Source organism: Podarcis erhardii, assembly GCF_964252035.2.
Source record: "Podarcis erhardii genome assembly, chromosome: 4".
Taxonomy (NCBI): domain Eukaryota; kingdom Metazoa; phylum Chordata; class Lepidosauria; order Squamata; family Lacertidae; genus Podarcis; species Podarcis erhardii.
Genome location: NC_138508.1, coordinates 86763560 through 86785370, shown reverse-complemented (window position 1 = coordinate 86785370; position 21811 = coordinate 86763560). Strand labels below are relative to the sequence as shown.

The 21811-nt window shown below is 43.4% G+C and overlaps 1 protein-coding gene across 1 annotated transcript; it reads left to right on the top strand.

The window, feature by feature from the left end:
* Window positions 1-13193: 13193 nt before the first annotated feature.
* Window positions 13194-20828, top strand: LOC309339835 (single-stranded DNA cytosine deaminase-like). Its single transcript, XM_081858338.1, has 4 exons — window positions 13194-13609; window positions 16762-17341; window positions 19170-19212; window positions 19729-20828. Exons 2-4 carry the CDS (start codon window positions 16799-16801, stop codon window positions 19917-19919), a joined length of 777 nt encoding a protein of 258 aa, XP_081714464.1. The 5' UTR covers window positions 13194-13609; window positions 16762-16798; the 3' UTR covers window positions 19920-20828.
* The last annotated feature ends 983 nt before the right edge of the window (window positions 20829-21811 follow it).

The following is a 21811-nucleotide window of genomic DNA, read 5'->3' as shown; positions in this document are numbered from 1 at the left end:
TTCTCTCTCTGACCACTCATCATTGTCCCACCACCACTCCCTGGGGTCTGAGCCTACTTCCTTTGTGGTTCCCCAGATGGTTCTTCCCACTGTTCCATTGTGTCCAACTAGTCCATGACAACACGGCTTAATCAATGTCAAGATTTCTTTCTGTTTGTGCACACACCAGGGGCTGCTGACAGGTGGTGATGTCTTTACCCCATGTGAAAGTGTTCATACCTTGGCTAGAGGTGAATTAGGAATGGCTTAAGGGTGTGAAGCTGCTTAGAGAAGCAACACATCAACCAGCAGGGCTTTGCAACATCCCGTTGCTCGGTCCCTGCTCCTGCCAACCTAGCAGTTCGAAAGTATGTCAAAGTGCAAGTAGATAAACAGGTGCCGCTCCAGCGGGAAGGTAAACGGCGTTTCTGTGCACTGCTCTGGTTCGTCATGCAGGCCACATGACCCGGAAGCTGTACACCGGCTCCCTCAGCCAATAAAGAGAGATGAGTGCCGCAACCCCAGAGTCGGTTACAACTGGACCTTTACCTTTTTACAGGACACATATGCATTTTGGATAATGTTTTGTGAACACTGATTAAAAACCCAGCACTGGAAATGCAGTGAGTGCACAGTAAACGTGAGGATATTATTATTAATAATAATAATACCCCATCCATCTGGCTGGGTTCCCCCAGCCACTCTGGGTGGCTCCCAAATAATAATAATAATAATAATAATAATAATAATAATAATAATAATAATAATAATAATTAAAAAAAAGTGGTACCTCGGGTTACAAACACTTTGGGTTACAGTCTCCGCTAACCCGGAAGTACCGGTAGTACCTTGGGTTAGGAACTTTACCTCAGGATGAGAACAGAAATCACGCGGCGGTCGCAGGAGGCCTCATTAGCTAAAGTGGTACCTCAGGTTAAGAATGGTTTCAGGTTAAGAACGGACCTCTGGAACAAATTAAGTTTGTAACCAGAGGTACCACTGTAATAATAATAAACTGATAAAACATCAAATATTAAAAACTTCCTTAAGCAGGGCTGCCTACAGATGTCTTCAGATAGTTGTTTATTTTCTTTGACATCTGATGGGAGGGCATTCCATAGGGCGGGCGCCACTACCGAGAAGGCCCTCTGCCTGGTTCCCTGTAGCTTCACTTCTCACAGTGAGGGAACCACCAGAAGGCCCTTGGAGCTGGACCTCAGTGTCCGGGATGAACGATGGGAGTGGAGACGCTCCTTCAGGTATACTGGGCCGAGGCTGTTTAGGTTAGGTTGCCCACAGGCCTCATACAAGGAGGTTTTTCATAGGACACAACAGAGCCCTGTTTCCCACCTTCACAGCATGTGTGCACGAGGAGATAGTAGAGATTAGCACATCTGCGCACCCTTTCCACATCCCTATATAGCCCTTTCTTTGGGATCAGGTGAGAGGGAAAGCTGGATGGAGATTTATTTATTTATTCAAAATATTCATAGCCAGCCCTTCATCTGCACACAGCAAACCGCACAGGGTATGGGAAGTGTGCACAGACTTCCTGGTTTCTGAAAAGGCCCATCACACTGCATGTGTGTACGCCAAGCGGTGGGAGAGGGGAAATCAGGCTCCAATGAGCCCTACTGTAATCACTCCATGCTGAGGTGCTACTCGTATGCTTGCACAGGTCACATGCCAAGTTAACGCTGGTCCCAGTAAAAAATATTCACTCAGGTTCTTCCAACCTGACCGTGAATCTAACTTTCAAGAACAAAAGGGGTCCTGGCACCACACAGGAGAAGTCTCACGGTGTCATACTTGTAATGCTACACAGATGCACATTCATCATTCAGCAAGTGCTGACAAACACTATGTATTGCTATGTTTCCTGTTTGGACATGGCATGGCAAGTTTTCCCGCCAAGCACAAAATATTAATTAATTTTAACACTTGGTCGTCTTCTTAAAAAAATGGTTTTTTGACACATTATGAAAAGGCACAGCAGCGGCACCGTTGAAAAGCTTCTCTTGCTCACAAAGCAAGGTACCGCGCATTGAGATTTTTGGAGAAACGCTTCGTATGTTGTCATTACAATGCTTCCTTTTGTGAGATGCCCATAAATCTCTGAAAGTCACTGGAAAGTCATCCAAGAAAAGACTTCCTCTCCGCCTCGTGGTCGCTTAGCACGGGGCTCCCTCACTAATTGAGTATGTATTAAGGAAAGAATGGCTCCTTTCAAGAAGCGTCCCTCCAAGCTCTTTGACAAAAGAACACTGGAGCCTTTTTCGTTGTTAGCTCTTCACACATTATTAACCAAGGGTTAATAAAGGGAAAGCGTCCCCATAAGCTCTTGCCATTTCTCTCCTCCTCACCCACTCCACGCACACATTCAATTCATTCAGAGATTTGTCAAGATCAGATGACAGGGCAGATGAATCAAAATGCTGGAGCCAGAAACAAGAGTTTGGAGAGCAGTTAATTCCAGGAAGGATAAATGCAAACTGTTCCTCACAATAAACCAACTCATTCTATCTTATCAAGATGGATCCTCAGGATTTTTTGCAGCGAACCTCCCTGTGACTGGCAAAGATATAACTGGAGAAAGTGTCCCCAGAATTATGTTTTGTTGGAGCAACAACAAAACTCTCTTAGGTAAAGTTTTCCTCAAGCAAGATCAAAGTGGAATGGAAGGAGACGGGATGAAGAGTGCATGAAACCATCTCAATTAAAGGCTTCAAGAAAATGCCTGGGAAACAGAACTGGGTTGTCCAAAAGGCAAAACGAAGCACATGTTTAGGGCAAACTAGGGACACGAAAAAGAGATATTCTGACTTTGATCTTTAAAAAAAAAAAAAAGCACTGAAGGACTCATCATGGGGGAAATCAAAACTTAGTAAGACTTTCCTACAGTCCACAACACACTCTTCCCACATTTTTTGTTCTTTTTTATTATTTATCCCCACGTCAACCAGAGGACATCCTACTAAAGTGGATTAAAATGAGGAAAGCAAATCATACCCTGTCATTCGACATAAAAAATCTTTGCTTTGTTTTATTGTTGTATTTTAATTTTAAATTTTACATTTTGCTATTGTTTTTATTTTGAACTACGTATAGGGGGCACCGTAGTCTTTTCAGTGCTTAGGAGCTCTAAAGGTCTTATTGCATCCCTTTCAACTGCCCCAATTAATTGGGGACATCCCGAAAGATCCCAAAAATGCGAGAGATCGAGGAGCCCCAAAACACACATTTGGGGGCAAAATACATAAGATCGTGACCTCGCACGAGATCACAGAGCTCTGTGATCTTGCACAGATCACGGGACTCACGCAAGAGTGTGGTTAGGGAGCCATGCATCGTGGTTTTTGGTTTCAACACGTTGGAGGGTGTGTTGTTGGGAAACATACACAGCTGATGCCAAACCTCTCTACCACTGCATGGTGGCTGGTGAGATGTGGAGGCCTTGTTCACATTTACCACCCTCTTTTGGATTGTGAATTAATCACCTCATGCGGAATACAGTCTTCAACCTCCTCCATCTCTGTCTCTTCCTTTGGACTGGGGTCGGGGGAGATGCTACTGCAGGCCAACATAAAAACTCTGCCAGAGAACTGCATAGAACCCTTTTAATAAACCAGTTAAGTCTGCTAGAGCAGAGGAGCCTGAATTCATCATCATCATCATCATCATCATCATCATCATCATCATTTATTTATACCCCACCCATCTGGCTCTGGGCGGCTCCCAACAGAACAAAAAACACGATAAAACATCAAACATTAAAACTTCCCTAAACAGGGCTGCCTTCAGATGTCTTCTAAAAGTCAGATAGTTGTTTATTTCCTTGACATCTGATGGAGGGCGTTCCACAGGGCGGGTGCCACTACCGAGAAGGCCCTCTGCTCAATGAGGATTCAACAGTCAACTCCAATTTTCCAATGCAGCAGCCATACGGGCAAGGCGAATTGCATAACTCCCTCTCTTTCCTTCCAGGTGAAAAAAAAAAGCAAGAAATGCGTACAGTGCCTTTTCTGATGCTGTAAATAAATACTATGAGTGACTTTTATTGGTTGAAGGAGGACCACAGGCATAGGGGAAGGAGCATGTGGCTTGCATCCCCTGCTGTGCAAATGTGCAGCGGTAAATGATGACAAATTTAACAATTGCAAACGAAAATTCTAATTGTGCAGGGAGTTAATACCGGAAACATGCTGAATTTGGCAAACCAAGGACAAACGTCTTGTTAGTGTTTAATTAGTGTGATCGGTGGATCCCTAGTTTCCCCCACAGGCCTCATCCATGAGTTCTGAATTTCAGAGGTGATCTGAATATCTACATTGCTGCTACCTTTACTTCTGTTTCCCCCATTTAACTTAATTACAATATCTCAGGGTGAAAACTTTGACTCTGCTAGAAGTTTAAGTACCCACAAGGGAATTAATTGTGTGGCTAAAACAGAAAGCTCACGGACAAGCTGCATCTGAGCAGCCGGACACTGCACGCAAAGATTCATCTTCTTACCGTATTTTTCCGTGTATAACACGACCCCGTGTATAAGACGACCCCTCTTTTTGGGAGCCCTCAACAGTTGCTGAGCTTCTTTTGTAAGGTCGCTGAGCTGTTGAGCAGCTTTTCGGCAATCCCCCGCTCTGGCTGACGGAACTGGTGCCGTAATACACCGCATACTGGCACTCACCAAATACTCTTCCTAAGCCGGGAAGGGCAGGTAAGCAGCCTCCTCTCCGATATTTCCCTGCTACCGCTGCAGCACCAGCCCTTCCTTACTTAGCATATTAACCCGTGTATAAGACGACCCTCAATTTATCACAAAAAAAAAAATCCGGAAAAAAAGGTCGTCTTATACATGGGAAAATATGGTATATGTTTTTAAGGCATTAAAATTATTTTTTCGTGCAGATACTGCAAGCATATCTTCCAGGCACTTCTTCAGTACTAACCTTGTCGAAGTGAAGGGGATCATTTCGGTCGATGGGAAAACCTGAACTATACAGGAAGGGATGTAGCTCAGTGATCGATGCAGAAGATCCCAGATTCAATCCCTGGGGTTTTCATATAGGACTGGTATCAGATGGGTATATCGGATTCCTCCTGTCGCCCTTGGGAATGCGCCTTGTAGTCTCCCAGGCCCAACCTCTAAAGTGGTACCTCAGGTTACATATGCTTCAGGTTACATACGCTTCAGGTTACAGACTCCGCTAACCCAGAAATAGTACCTCGAGTTAAGAACTTTGCTTCAGGATGAGAACAGAAATCATGCTCCGGCAGCATGGCAGCAGCAGGAGGCCCCATTGGCTAAAGTAGTGCTTCAGGTTAAGAACAGTTTCAGGTTAAGAACGGACCTCCATAACGAATTAAGTATTTAACCCGAGGTACCACTGTATAAATTACTCATAGACAAGGTGGAAGAACATTTAAAGGGCAAGGTAAAAGGGTAAAGGGACCCCTGACCAGTCGTGGCCGACTCTGGGGTTGCGGCGCTCATCTCGCTTTATTGGCCGAGGGAGCCGGCGTACAGCTTCCGGTCATGTGGCCAGCATGACTAAGCCGCTTCTGGCGAACAAGAGCAGCTCACAAAAATGCTGTTTACCTTCCCGCCGGAACGGTACCTATTTATCTACTTGCACTTTGACGTATTTTCGAACTGCTAGGTTGGCAGGAGTTAAAGGACAAAGGAAGCTGCTTATCATGGCACTGACTGGCAAGGTATGTCCTGAGTAAGGAATCAACTCTTTGTTGTCAGATTTTTCTGTGCTGTGTTCGAAAAACAGGACAATATTAAGAACCAACAAACACATGCGCATCCGAACAAGAATACAATCTAACCAGCAGCAATACGGTGTCAACAGCAGTGAGAACAACACAAACTCAACTAAGCGTCATCATACTCAGAGGCTAAAACCCTGCTTAACCAGTAATATCTTAATAACTCATACAGCCAAAAAAAGTTCTTAGACCCTGCAGATCTCAATAAGTAATGAACTGCATAATATGGAGCTGAAACACGGAACGTTATTATCAAGGACAATCTAGTCCTACAGAGGCAACACACTCTCTGACATTGAATGACTAGCAAGTCACAGATACCACTACCACCCACATGTCAAATGTTTTATGACATTCAATTAGCATTTAATATCCCTGTGTACGTTTTGCTTGAGGCAGCAGCCCCCTTTTAAAATTTATTCAACCAAATCTGTACAGCGTTCAGCTGTAAATAAAACCTCTCAGTGTGATTTACACTTTACCCTGCTTACAGTACAGAATCAATCTGCTTGCAGATTCCCCACAGGCATTAAACTGGCCAGTATGAGAACAGGATACCTAGCTAGATGACCGGCTGGGATGATCCAATCGGCTGCTATGTTCTTACATCCTTCTAGGCATTGACTCTGGGCTGACTTGTTCAATTCAGGCAAGGATGTGTTATAGCCATGCATTCCTTCACACACCCCAGTAAAGTAAATGGACAACAAACATCACTTGCAATGGGTGACTGTACCGCTAAACATAAATCTGAAAACACTCTATTCAGGTTTTAGGGCCGTGCATTATTTTGCAATAAAACAGCAAAATGTTATAACCCTTTGAAAAGCACTAAGATTTCCTTTGCAGAAATTGGAACATTTCGGGATTCGCATACAGTTCTTTAGGCATTCAGAATTGTTTTTGCCAGTTTCTCTTTGCGGTTCTTATTTTTGTGGCACGAGAGCTACATTTCAGAACGATCAGAGAAGTTCCGATTAGGGCAGAACAGCTCCATCTCCACCGGTGACTCAAAGTAAAAGCCGAAACGGCACTCAGAATACATCTTGAATAAATGTTCAAAAACCATATCCTCGGGGTAATTTCCTGTTTGACTAGCAAAGGTATTTTGTTAGCATCTGATAAAGCTGTTTGAACTCTGGAAGCATAATACTGGGAAAGCGTATCTGATGAACTCTTTGGACATACTGTTTGAAGCACTGGAAGAAATCCACTTTACTAGCTGAGCAGTTCCTGCGCTCTGAAAAATTCCCTTTCCCGCTGTGTTCTTCCAACCTGTTAGTGCCACATACAAGGTGCAAGGAGAAGACAGACTCAATAGCACAAACATATGCATGTCCACTCTGAAGGGTGTTCAGCTGAATTTATTCCCATGTAACTGTTCATAGGATTACAGCCTTAAACTGGTTTCAGCATCAAGGGAAGCGTAGGAATTGCATTTTGGTTAAGAGGGACTACCAGGAACCCCTAATTCTTCCCAGTATCCCCATCAGACTGAAGTTCTCAGAGTTTGTGGTGGAAGCCATGTTGGCAGTTATACAAAACTAGTCGGATGGATCCAGTGCTAGCCTACGCATGCCAACTCAGAAGTAAGTCCTGTTGAGGTCAGTGGAACTTATTCCCAGGTTGTTGTGTACACACAGGATTGCAGCCTCGGCCAGCGGAACTTTTTCTGTTGAACGGTTGAAAAGTTAGTCATGCCAAAGAAAATGCACCAAACAAATCAATGTGAGCTGAGTTCAGCTGACTAAATCCAAACCCATGAATTGCAGCAGCAGAGCTCGACGGAGCTGCCAAGCTGGTACAACCCCCACACTGCATGGCAGCCACGGCAGGAGGTGGGGAGAAAAACATGAGACTCTAAATCTCAGGGTTGTGTGGTTCGAGCCCCACGTTGAGCAAAAGATTCCAGCAGCTATTAAGAGGTCAAACAAATCAAAATTTAATAAAAGAATGGGGTTGTGTGAATGAATATACGATAAAACACTACTCCGGTACAGAAATATTGATATGTAAAGAACTAAGTTTGTAAGGGGGAAAGGTTACAAATGCAAGTAAACAATATTTGTCAAATACAATATAACAACACAACTGTAAAGATAAGTTGTAGAATTAAGTCAAGCAACGATGGAAGGAAGTCAGATTTTAACTCACATTTCGAGTTATGTCGAACCAATGGAGGGAGGGGTGAGATGGGGGGATGTTTTGTGTTACCAACATGTACATACAGTATCTGTAAACCTTTTCTTCTTTGTTATTTTGTAGAGATAAAAACTTTAATAAAAATTAAATTAAAAAAAAGATTTCTGCATTGTAGGGGGCACAGGAGCCAACTCCTAGTGGACGTGGCGGGCTTCAGCCCCCACAATAAAACATTTGAGGGGGTGGGGCCCCCAAAATTGATGGGCATTTCTATTCAAATGGTTTGTGTGCCCTGTGTCATGTGATTGGTTATGCAGGGCAGGGTTTACCTGGGCCCCCACAATATTTTATTTAAGTTGGCACCCCTGGTAAGCAGTTGGGCCAACTCTACAGTTAATGTCAGTAGCAGGGTCCACACAGAATCTAGTAGACCCTGTGCCCGCTAATCTCTCCCCCTCCCCACAAATGGGGAGATGCAGCCTCACATATATTTTACTCTGAAATCATATTCCACGTGAACAGGGTGTGTGCGCTCTAAACACTCCTCAGAATCTTCTAGTCCCATGGCAAACATGTTGGTGTGGAAAAGCTTCTCTAAAGATTGGAAAATGGACAGCCGTGGCTCTAGAATACTCCCCCATATACTTTGCAATGTGCAAAGATTCAGTAAAGGATTCACAAAGGTTTCTCAGCAGGGCAAAAAATTGATAAAGAGAGAAAGGGTTCTCTGAAGGCAGGAAATTTTGAAAATGACTGATGCAAAGATCAGAAACTGCTTGTCTCTGCAAATGTTAAATTTAGGCACCATAGGATATTTTGTTATTTCTTTGGCATGTTTGGTACAAATAGATACACTTTTCACTTAACAAAAAACCCCTTAAGGTTGCTCTCCATAGAATTTGGGTGAAGTGTTAGCTTAAGCACACAAAGAGTGCCATCTAGTGTTCTAAAACCGCATCAAACTTTTTTTTTTTTTTAAGTGTGTCTTTTCCCCCCTAGTAACGTGGAAGTTGTTGCCAGGAGGGGAGTAGTCATACTGAAACTGCTTTATGTTCATTTATACAATTCAATTGTCTCACTGTGAAGCTGCGATAAAGTGCAATCAAGATCCACAGAGACGTGTCATGAATGGTTTGATATACGTTCAAAAAAGAAGAAGAGGCAAAGGCAAAGCCTTCAACTGGAGCTTTTAGTTGTAATGATAAATTACTATTTTGGAGCATCACCTTGAAACCTCAAGTTATTGTTGCTGTTATTTTCTCCTGCCTTGATGTGTGCTCTGACATCAGGCTTCGTCTTCAAAGAAATAGTATAGGAGAGCAATCCTGAAGCCATTTTGACTCTCCCAATGACCTCAAATATTCCTCTGCAGTAAGGGAGGCAAATGGGGAAAGCATTCCCATTGCCTTTTCCATTGACAAATCCTGTCTTACCGGCGTATTTGTGTATGAATAGGGTGAACCTGTGACCTGGATTCAGGAACTAAAGTATTTACCATCACAAAAGCATGGCCAGACTGCCCAGGTAATGCAGTCAGTGAGCATTAGCAGGTATCCTGGCAGACAGGATTTCTGCTGTAGACCACCTCTTTCTGTGATGTATGTATGACTATTGGGGGGGGGGTGTTGGCCTACAGGGTGGGCAATTTCAAAAGTCTACATAAGGGCTTGCACACCATTGTTCAGGGTTCTCCTCCCTCCTGCATGTGGTGAGTGGGGACCCTGTTGCAATTGTTCCCTTAATAAAAATCAGGCTTACTAGCCACTTTGCTTCTCAATATACTCTGGTTGGCCTCTGTTATTTTCTCCTACCGATAGGAAACCTACTTAAGGACTCTAACAGGGTCTGGAAAGGGAAAGGGAGCAGTTTTTCTTACAACGTATTCTATGAGATGTCACAGCAGCACATCCAACATGATGCTCCATTTGGGCAGAAGACACTATCAAGTGTGATGCCTTCATGCCAGTATGTCCAATGTATGTAGAAACAGGCTTCCTCAACCTCGGCCCCCCAGATGTTTTGAGACTACAATTCCCATCATCCCTGACCACTGGTCCAGCTAGCTAGGGATCATGGGAGTTGTAGGTGAAAAACATCTGGAGGGCCGAGGTTGAGGAAGCCTGGTCTACAATGACTGGCTGCAGTTCTCCAGGGGTCCAAACCTGAACCAGAGACACCCAAGCTTTGTCCTGCAGCCGGCTGCAGTTAGTGATGCGCTCTCTGTTGCAGCCCCACAGATTTCCTTCTTGCACACCAAGACAGCACACGGATGCTGGACTCAAAGCAGGATGTCACCCCTCAATCAATCCAGCACAGCCACTTTCTCTTAAATCATGGGAACCACTCTTTGCTTCTTTGGGTTTTCAGCAGTTGATGTGTATGTTCCAGCATTTCCCAAGAGGAATTCGGGGCATCCCACAACACCCCGGTACCTTACTTTGGGCATCTCTCTCCCTCTCTCCACCACCCTCTGTGGCCTGTGGTCTGCAGCTGCAGGCAGAGGCTGTGGCACAGCAGAGGAGGCAAAGACTTCAGCGCACTGGAGGTGCATCATCGGAAAAGCCAGCAGCCTCGGTCCTAGGCTGCACCACCCCCTGCAGGGAGGCCATAGCGCAGCAGTGACGGTGTTGGCCACAACAGGGCATCTAGGATTACTTTCAGAAGCTTCTGTAAACCCAGGATGTCCTGGTAAAATCAGGACCGTTAGGCAGCATGGTTGTTGATGACACTTTGGGGCAATTTTGCAGTCTGCAACTCTTTCCAGCATCGTCCAATCACTCTCCAACCTCTTCTGATGACTCTCCAAAACTCCTCCACGACTCTCTCCATCTCCTCCGCAAATCCCTCCAGTCTCCTCCAATGACTCTTCAACCTTGTAGTGGTTCTAGGGGTTGCTCGTGCGTAAATCGACACCACACCTAGCTAGGTTACCTGGGTGAACCCTTTCTGTCTGGACAGCCTCTCACCCATGGCTGTCTCAATCACTGGCAGAATCCGTCAGTGGGCGTTTCTTGAACTTCTTCCAGCAAAGAAGCTCTTTGATGCCTAGTCTCCGCCTAATCTCCCTGCGCGGAAGTCTTCTGCGCAGGGAGGGTGTGGGCAGCGGAGGACCCGTGCTCTCCCCGCTGGTCTCCCGTGAGGAGTCATGGAGCCACCTCGCCGATTCCCCCATCTGCCCCCCTTCTCCACTGGTGCTACACTGAATTCCTTCCCCAGCAGATGGGCTGCTTCTCTCCCTCCCGGGACGCTCTCCTGAACCCCTCTGGAGCCCTCCCTGTCCCTCTAGCTCCGATGGCAGTTCCCTGACAAACCTCCTCCACAACTCTCCCTGGGCTCCCCTGCATTTCTCCAAACTCTCTCTGAACATCTCTGATCTCTCTGGAATCTCCTCTGCGCTCTCTCCACATTCCATTGACTCTCCAACCGCACCTAAACACTCGGCCAATGGCTGATGGGAATGCAGGATGCTTTTTCTTGTTCTCCCACTCTCGACATTTATTTTATGGCAATCTGCAAAGCTGCAACCACATAAGTGAAACCCGCATAAGATTAGAAATACACAATCCTTTAGGGAGAAAAATTTCCCCTTGAAGGAAACAATTTTGTTGTTGTTGTTGTTTGATTATGGCTTGTTTCTTATTAAATTTATATTATTGTATAAAATGTTTACTATAAAGGTTATACTGTGCTTAGCTGCCTTGTTGTAAATCCTTGATGGAAAGAAAAGCCATATATAAATATTTTAAATAATATTTTTAAAATAATCTCTCCTGGCTTTTTAAAAATAATTTTACAAATGCAATTTTCTTCATATGTAAACTATTTGAAGCTAACTACATTAAAGAAGGCTATCGTAATCTTGTGTGTGTGTCCCCCACTGTGATTAGATAGCAACAGACCTTTGCAGGCATTAACACTGTACAAATTGCTCTACAGTAACCATAAAATAGAGCTAGTGGATCCAGTTCTAGCTCTTTGTTTCATACAATAAGTAAGTATCAAAAGTAAACAAGGTGTGGCTCCTCAATTATAGTATCAAACAAAGATGATACATATATAAATAGTAATCTTACCTAGGTCTTGCCCAGAATAAACAGAGGGAATTGGCTTAGATGATTCATTAATTACGTCAGTGACAAAGTACAGGGAATTTTTTGCCTTCTCATGATTGGGCATTACATATAGATGTGAGCCTCATAAAGCAGTGAAAAATTATTGAGACAAAGGTGACACAGTGCTAGTTCCATCCACGTCAAAACTAGTTCCATCTTGTTCTGACATTGAGCAAACATTGGACAGCGTCATCGTAACCAGGTATTCCTCTCCACAAGTCTCCAGCCCGCTCCACCTGAGAAGACATAAGATTGTATCTGCAGTTTCTCCAACTCAAATTGAGGTAATTTTAAATTATTGTTTAATTTCTGGAGTTGTAAATGATGATTTCCCCCGCCCCTCCAACCTTTTTTCAGTTGGATTCCAGGGTTGTCGGTATAGTTCTGCCAGGATCGCTCACTGTTGATATTGCCATGAAAACCTATTTGGAGAACTGAAAAATTAATCTGAATAACCCATTTGCTTATCATCAGTGAGTCCTGAATCAATTCATGACTGTGGGGGTGGGAAGGAGAAAGGGAAAGTGTCATAAATGTTCACAGCTGTCTTCTTCTTCGGCGATCGTAACCGAGTAAGATTGTCTTCCAGGAACACGGTTTTAACAGTGAGTCCGTAAGTGACTGTGGAGGCCGATTCTGGATCCACATGTCCTTTCACAGTGGAGACACTGGTTTCCAGGCGGGGTTGATCATGGTGAGGGTTTGCCAAATGTGCCTTCCTCTTAGCTCGTTTCTCCCTTTCGTCCCGAGTTTGAGCATCTTCAAAGCTCATGACACTTTTGGTAAAGGCTGTTCTCCAACTGGAGCGCTCACAGGCCAGTGTTTCCCAGTTGTTGGTAGTTATGCTACTTTTAGATTTGTCTTGAGAGAGCCTTTAAACCTCTTTCCATTTTTAAGTTCAGAATAGAGCAGTTGCTTTGGAAGACGCTAATCAGGCATCCGCACAACATGACCAGTCCAACAAAGTTGATGTTGAAGAATCATTGCTTTGACGCTGGTGATCTTTGCTTCTTCCAGTACACTGGCATTAGTTTGCATGTCTTCCCAAGTGATGTGTAAAAATTTCCAGAAATATCCTTGACAGAATATTTTGAGTTGGAGGTGGTTTTTATAAGTGGTATCCACAGTGCACACACTGAACTGAATATACATTTATAGCAAGCAATTACTCTACTCCTCTCTTCATTTATTCGCTCTTCCCAAACACTATATATAGTGAGAATACATGTATATTCATGACATGTCCCTAGCAGATGCTTAAGATCCTCCCTCTGTGAGAAGGTATCCAGATAGGGAGAGACCAACAGCCTTCATGAGAGAAGCGGCAAGATCTTGACTTGAAATCTCTAGAAGGGGAAAGAGTTAGTTGATTAACATTACCAGGGCACATGAAGCCCAAGGCTTAGCTAAGTCTGCCCTTATAGCAAATAAGCTACCAGGGCAGTGAAAAAAAATATTTAACAATTTTTTAAAATGCCACCAGGTGGCATTGTGGATAAAGTTTTACTTCTTTATCTCCTGGAAAACCCAAACTGAAAAACATGGCTGTATCTCAAGAGCTGCTTCTAAAAATGTCATAAAAACCTGGCTTAAATAATAACGTAAGTGCACATATTTTGGTAAGTTTACATGCGGTGGAATATGTAATGTGTAAATAGGATGACTGGGGATTCAAGTCTGGAATGTGATTTGACTGTCTTCTCAACTTGTTCGCTTGTTTTCTTTTTAGAAGAGCCGACAGAACTTTTATTGTATCTGCTGTCCTCACTCCCAACCAAGCTATTTATAACGTATTTGTGCATTATTGTTCTGGAAACACAGCTGATGTATTCTAAAATCCATATGACGGCAATTATTTTATTAAGTCAACAAAAATGTCACAGAATAGATGGCAAGCTTTAGAGTTCTCCAGAACTCTTAATCAGGCTAGACAGTAATAAACTTGAGTCAAAAAATGGAACATGGGAAAGAGGAGAGGCAGCCATCATTCAAAACAGATTTCAGTATGGGGTGCGTGCAGGTTTCAGATTGCACATAAGACTGCTGGACTGAAGAAATACAATAGTAGTAGTAGTAGTTCATTTATACCTTGCCCACTCTGGGCAGCTTCCAACAAAGGATCAGTCATTAAAAACTTCCCTATACAGGGCTGCCTTCAGATGTCTTCTAAACGTCAGATAGAAATACACAATGGTCCATCTCTCCTTTTAAAAAAAGGTAAAATCCAAATTTGTCTCCAACCTTAGGCAAAACAAGTGGGTTCCAAAATAGCACAAATAGCATGGAAGCATTTTGGAAGTGATTGTGTGGCTCTGGTGGGAGTGAGCGCTCAATTAACAAGAACAACAAGAACAACAAAACAACAACAACATGGTCTGCACAGACTAAGCTAGCCCTGCAGATGGCCATAAAAGAGGGTTGTCCTCTCTGCCAGCCAATTCAATCACATTGCTGCCATTTATATCCCCCCAACTCCCACTTTCTAATGAGCAAGACACAATTTATATGAATATATTGAAGTTAACACATCTAGCATGTTGCGTGGCAGCGTTTCTTCTGGTACTCTATAAATTCATTTTGGCTTAATTAAACATTAAGAATTGTGGTTCGAGCAGTACCATTTGAGTCACAAAGAGATACTTTTTAGGGTGGGGCTGCCTCTGTGCTGCTCTCACTTCCCCAAAAGTCTTCTTCTGTTTGGAAAGATACCCAACAGAGAAGGTAGAAGCAATAGCCAGGACAGCTGGATAACTAAAGCCAGCTAGAAAAGGATGTGGCTAGTTGAGATCAATTTTACATATACATTTTAATTTTATTTATTATTTAACAAGATGCATATGCAGCTTAATCAACAAAACCTCCAAGCTGTTTACAGAAAACAATATAGAATCTTCATTTTAAAATGCCCATCAAATCAAACGTTAAAAGCATGTACAGTGGTACCTTGGTTCTCAAACGCCTTGGTACTCAAATGACTTGGAACCCATACACTGCAAACCTGGAAGTGTGTGTTCCGGTTTGTGAACCTTTTTTAGAAGCTGAACATGCTCTGTTTTGAGTGTTATGCTTTCGATTTGAGTTTTACGCTGAGGTCTGTCTGTTTCTGCTATTTATTTTGCGTTTTTGTTTTTGCAGCTCTTTTTGTTTTGTTTTTGTGACTGTGTGGAACCCAGTTCAGCTACTGATTGTTTGTGTGAATGCAGTACATTGTTTATTGCTATCATTTTGTGGATCAATGGTCTCGTTAGTAAAATTCATGTTAAATTGTTGTTTAAGGGGTTGTTTTTAAAAGTTTGGAATGGATTAATCCGTTTTGCATTTCTTTCTATTGGAAAGCGTGCCTTGGTTTTGGAAGGCTTTGGTTTTGGAATGGACTTCTGGAACGGACTAAGTTTGAGAACCAAGGTACTACTGTAGACATAAAGGTCAGGTAAAGTTAAAGGGACCCCTGACCATCAGGTCCAGTTGCGGACAACTCTGGGGTTTCGGCGCTCATCTCGCTTTATTGGCCGAGGGAGCCGGCATACAGCTTCCGGGTCATGTGGCCAGCATGACTATGCCACTTCTGGCGAACCAGAGCAGTGCATGGAAACACCGTTTACCTTCCCGCCAGAGCGGTACCTATTTATCTACTAGCACTTTGACATGCTTTTGAACTGCTAGGTTGGCAGGAGCAGGGACTGAGGAACAGGAGCTCACCCTGTCACGGGGATTCAAACCATGACCTTCTGATTGGCAAGCCCTAGGCTCTGTGGTTTAACCCACAGCGCCACCCACCCACGTTCCAGACATAAAGGTTATCAAGATATAAATAAAATTGATTTTTAAAACAAATACACAAAACAAAATTACATGTCTGAGCAGGCTTGCCTAACAAAACATTTTTAGCTGGCATCCAAAACAATACAGTACAGCACTTTATTAGAAAGGACCTCTTACAATGTAGCCTTAATCATGTTTACTCAGTAGTAAGTCACTCTTAGTTCAATGGGACTCTCAGGTTAGAATGGGCACTTTGAGTGCAGTCCCAACTCCTGCTACCTACGGGGGGGATTTGTGGAGCAACAGAGCCACAGTTGCATCGACAACTCTGCCACTCATTGCAGTTATGGTGGAAGGTGGTTGGGTGGGACAAGTGGACCTGAATTGGGGTCCAATGCAGTCATGCCACAGATGTGAGACTGGCTCAGCCCTGCCCCTTCCTTGACTTTTGGGGGCTCTCCGCTGGCCCCTGTAAATGGGGGTACTGTCAGTTGGCCTCTCAACTACCCACACATTTTGAAGGTCAGTAAGGGACGCGGGTGGTGCTCTGGGTTAAACCACAGAGCATAGGACTTGCCGATCAGAAGGTTGGAGGTTCAAATCCCCGTGACGGGGTAAGCTCATGTTGTTTCGTCCCTGCTCCTGCCAACCTAAGCAGTTTGAAAGCACGTCAAAGTTCAAGTAGATAAATAGGTACCACTCCAGCGGGAAGGTAAACGGCGTTTCCGTGTGCTGCTCTGGTTCGCCAGAAGCGGCTTAGTCATGCTGGCCACATGACTCGGAAGCTGTACGCTGGCTCCCTCGGCCAATAAAGCGAGATGAGCTCCGCAACCCCAGAGTCAGTCACGACTGGACCTAATGGTCAGGGGTCCCTTTACCAATGAAGAACTAATCCCCCCCTACCCAGCCATGTGTTGAGGGTGGTGCTTGTAGTTCTGATGGACAAAAGCATTTTTCTATTTCTACTTTAAATGCCCTTTTATCTTTACAGCCTTTTGAAAGTTTCTGGTTTAGAAGTGTCAGAGGAAATGCCAGTCTTCCTCAAAAAACTATGTCCGAAAGAAGACTTCCAAGAAGATTTTGACAACACAAAAATACGCAAAACAACATTACTATTGTTTAGTTTCAAAAAGGAAGAAAACCTGATTTGGGAAAGTTGGGGCTATGTGTACAATGATCCTGGTGGCAAGCATGCTGAAGTTTTAGTTTTAGATTATATTGAAGACCAAATCGCAGAAAACATCACCAAAGAAAATTATGAACTGAACCTTTTTGTGTCATACACCCCTTGCCATGAATGCAGTGTCAGGATAAAGTCTTTTATGGAAAAAAACAGTGGAATATGCATGGAAATAAAAGCTTCGAGGCCATATTATTTTAACAGAGAAGGAGAACAAAAAGGTCTACACCTTCTGAAGAGCTCTGGGGTTTCGATTAAAATGATGAACAAATCTGATTATGAAGAATGCTTTGCTCTATTTGTAGACCCATCAGAAAACTTTACGCCATGGTCAAATCTGGATGAAGAAAGCAAGGAGAATGCAGATGATCTGGACACACTTTTGAAACAGGTAAAAGGGAGGTGGAGGCATTGCAAAACTTTGACCCAGATCATAAATGATAAAATGATACACAAATTTTGTTGGGTTGTAGGACAGGGGGCCTTCCAAATGCTTGTTCTAAGGGAAATCCACCAAGTGGACTTCCACTCAGTTCTAAGAATGATTAAAAACCCTTCTCAACCTTTTGGTTCTGCATTGTCCCCGATACAGTACAGTCGTACCTTGGTTTTCGAACAGCTTAATTCTTGAACATTTTGGCTCCCAAATGCCACAAACCTGGAAGTGACTGTTCTAGTTTGCCAACTATTTTTGGAAGCCGAACGTCCGACAGGGCTTCCGCGGCTTCTGATTGGCTGCAGGAGCTTCCTGCAGCCAATCAGAAGCAGCGCTTTGGTTTCCAAACATTCTGGAAGTCAAACAGACTTCCGGAACAGATTCTGTTCGACTTCCAAGGTATGACTGTACAATATTTCCTGTAGGTGCAGATCTATCATTTGCTTTGCAACACAATTGGAAGCTTGCTAAATTTATTATTAGTTTGCCTTAAATTTCAACCAGGTTTATATGAAACACACACAAACAGAAAATCTATTTCACTTTGAATGTAAATTATTATGTTATCAGTGTTAAACACTGATAAAGTACCTAAAGTTTTCTAAGAACTGGAGAGTGGCATCTATTTATAAATTAAATGCAAGCAGTTCATATAAAGTACAGGAAACATTTTGAGAGTGGCACGTTTCCTTGTATACAGTGTTGCTAAAATGATGCCGAATAAGGTTCCTGGGATTAGAGCTGGAACGGGAGAGTTCAAATCTGCTAGTTTTACTTTCTCATTTTTCTAAATCTTATCTCAGTTCACCCCATATGTGCATCAGCTTGCTTTTAAAGAATTAAAGTCCACACAATATCCATACATTTCCATGTGCGTTTGTTCTATTTTGCCTAATATAAGCATTTTTGCAAGCCATTTCCCCTAATATAATGCATTTTTGTACTTTATTTCTACTAATATACTCATTTGTGTGTATTCCCCCCCACCCCATGTATGCATTTTTTGTTGGAGAATTGCACTGCAGATTTCAATATGTGGGAATGTTGAAGGAAATCTACATTTAGGTTTGTGTATCAGTTTGGGATGAGCAAAGTGAACCAGATTAATTTCTCCCCCACAATCTGTTTTTCTTATGCATGAACAAAACCGGCCAACCCTAAACTGCATGCATGTTCAGAATTGCATGGACAAATGTTAATATGAACCAGGTCCTACAACATGGATTTTGCCACAGCAAATTTAATGACAGCTGGAAAAAGAGCTACCACAATTACAGTAATATTACGTTTCACGAAGTGAGAATTTGATAGATTGGCCTTTAAATGCAAACTGAATAGAATTTCTCTCCCATCCCTAGTCAAGGATGATGGGATTTGTAGTTCAAAACATCTGGAGGGTTTCACGTCAGCTAGCCCTGTGCTACAGTCTTGGCTTATTTATGCTTTTATGTGTGTACTATATCACTCTGTTTAATGTTCAGCAACAAGTCAATTTTATACTGTAAAATTCAGTTGTATGGTAACATACAGAGGAGATTATGGACTCAAAATACAGCATTATAAATGTGTTATAACACAGTGACACCAGATGAAATTGCAACTCAATGATATTTTGAATTGTGAGCTTTACAATGGTTTTTTTGCAGAGCATGTAAATAGTGTTTTTTAATAGCTGTGTAGATCTAGCCTATGCTAGCCATATATCTTCACGAATGCTTCAACTTAACCAGTGGTCTCTTTATAGTCCTCTTCCCCAACTTGTGTTATTGTTTTTTTACCCCAGGAGGAAGAAAATGACAAAATGATTGATTCAGACAGCATTTCAGGTAATGTCAACAGTATATTAAATTTAATAGAAACTCTGTGTGCTGTATCCAGTGGTGTCCAGTGGAGTCGACAACAGTTCTTAGACCCAGTGATGGCTTTCCTCAGAACAATGGGGACGGTGAGAATTTTTACCAGTTTCCCCTCTCTCCCAGACAGCTCCCCCTGACCCTCTTGAGCTCATGTTAGGGGAACATTGGGTGTTGCAGGGAGTTACACTGAGAGAACACTCTACTACAGGCATGGCCAAACTTGGCCCTCCAGTTGTTTTGGGACTACAACTCCCATCATTCCTAGCTCACAGGACCAATGGTCAGGGATGATGGGAATTGTAGTCCCAAAACATCTGGAGGGCCAAGTTTGGCCATGCCTGCTCTACTAGATCAAAGAGCTGTTGGTATGGAGGACACCACTGGATACTGGGGTCTGATGAAACTTAAAGAAGCAAGCCTACAGAACATTATATTTCCCAAAGTTCAAAATGTGATTGTAACATGTTGTTTTAAAAATAATTTTAGCTCGTACAATACAACTTGGTGCCCAAGAAAATTCCAAACCAGATCTTCCTTTGGATGGTCACTGTCAATCACCAGCAATGAAAAGAAATCAGCTATCAGAACCAGAGACTCCTCAGAAATTGAACCATTCTCCTGGAACAAGAGAAGCGGTCTCAGGAATTAAAAGAAAACTTGATTTCCCAGAAGACTAGAGATGTGGATGTAAGATTTCCCTTTCGATATTAGAACCTGTGCGCCTTGTTCTAAGAAAAAAAAGTTATAGGAATCTATGTTGGGCATTGCCATCATTTTCCCGAATGTACCTATAATGGATACATGACAGACAAAGGGGTTTAGATTTTCTACTATTACTGGGCTAAGTGCTGTTTGAATGTTGCCACTGGTAATTGCTACCAATATTTTTTGTTGTTATTTACCATAGTTTTCCGTCTATAGGATGCCCCCATGTATAAGATGCCCCCTATTTGGGGGGACTCCGATTTAAGAAAATGGCGGGAGATAGCACAGAGTAGTTGTTGAGCTTTTTTTGCGGACGATTGCCCAGAGTTATTGAGCTTTTGGGGGGTGGAATTGCCAAAAATCACTCACCCACCGCGGACAATCAAACCCGCTATTGACACAGAGGCAGCCAATCGCTAGCAGCCCTTCACACTGCCACCAATCACCTGCCCTGTCACTGCAGAAAATCTCCTGCTCGCGGCTGCTACCAATTGCCCAACCGCCCTCTGTACTACCCATGTCTAAGACGAGGGCAAATTTTAAAGCTTTTTCTAAAAAGAAAAAAAAACAACACTATTCTTATAGACGGGAAAATACGGTATGTTGTCCGGTTTTAAATTATTATTCTTTATGCACTTATAAGAACAGAAGAGATCGGCTGGATCAGATCAAAGGCCCATCCAAGCCCAGCCTTCTGTTCTCACAGTAGCCAACCAAATGCCTATGGGAAGACCACAAGCAAGACTTAAACGTAACAGCACTTGTGATTCCCAGCAACCGGTATGGTATTTAGAGGTACATGGCATCTATCACTGCAGACAATACATAGCCATTCTTGTGTACTGTGTGGGGAAGAACCTCCTTTTGTCTGCTGAATCTTCCAGAGTACTAGTGTTACTGCAGGGGGGACTTCTATCATCTTTCTGCACACTGTGCACAATTCTATATGCCTCTAACACGCCCGTCCTCTCCAAATATTATAACCTATTCTCATAGGGGAGGTGCTTCAGCCCTTTAATAATAACTTTGGTTAGCCTCTTCGGAACCTTTTCCAGCTCTACAATTCATATATCAAATTTTAAATACATGAATAGAAAGTGATGGTTATACTTTATATTTGGCTTTGATGTAGAAAAAATAGGGGTGGTTGGCTTTTGCTGCCCAACTCCCCAAGTCCCCTAAGGTGCCCAAACTTTTTTCAAAGTGGGCCAGATTTGATGAAGTGAGGGCCAACCAAAGTTGTTGAGCTTTTTTTAGGATTTTAGGTAAAGGGACCCATGACCGACTCTGGGGTTGCAGCGCTCATCTCGCTTTATTGGCCAGCGTACAGCTTCCGGGTCATGTGGCCAGCATGACAAAGCCGCTTCTGGCAAACCAGAGCAGCGCACGGAAACGCCATTTACCTTCCCGCCGGAGCGGTACCTATTTATCTACTTGCACTTTGATGTGCTTTCGAACTGCTAGGTGGGCGGAAGCAGGGACCAAGCAACGGAAGCTCACCCCATCACGGGGATTCGAACCGCCGACCTTCTGATCAGCAAGCCCTAGGCTCTGTGGTTTAACCCACCCCAGGACATATACTGCATACTGCCACAGGGGCTGGATTAAATCGACTGGCGGGTTGAATTAGTCCCCCAAAACGGACTTTGGACATGCCTGCCCTAAGTCCATGATCGGTCAGAAATGAATGGATGGAGGCAGGATGCAGTGTTGCAGCAGAGTTCCCTCCCCTCCTTGCAAGGACGCAGGAGAGACCCCGAACCAAGAAGAAACATCTCTTTTTAAGGATTTGCATTTTGGCTTGCAGAAGGACACCCACCCCACCCCCACAAACAGCCAGAAATTACATCACACATAAGGTGGG

Bases quoted from the DNA above. Each gene is read 5' to 3' on its own strand.
- LOC309339835 (XM_081858338.1), top strand. From the start codon at position 16,799: ATGCCAGTCTTCCTCAAAAAACTATGTCCGAAAGAAGACTTCCAAGAA. The intron at 17,342-19,169 runs GTAAAAGGGAGG...TTTTTACCCCAG, and splicing joins TGGACACACTTTTGAAACAG to GAGGAAGAAAATGACAAAAT. The intron at 19,213-19,728 runs GTAATGTCAACA...AAATAATTTTAG, and splicing joins TGATTCAGACAGCATTTCAG to CTCGTACAATACAACTTGGT.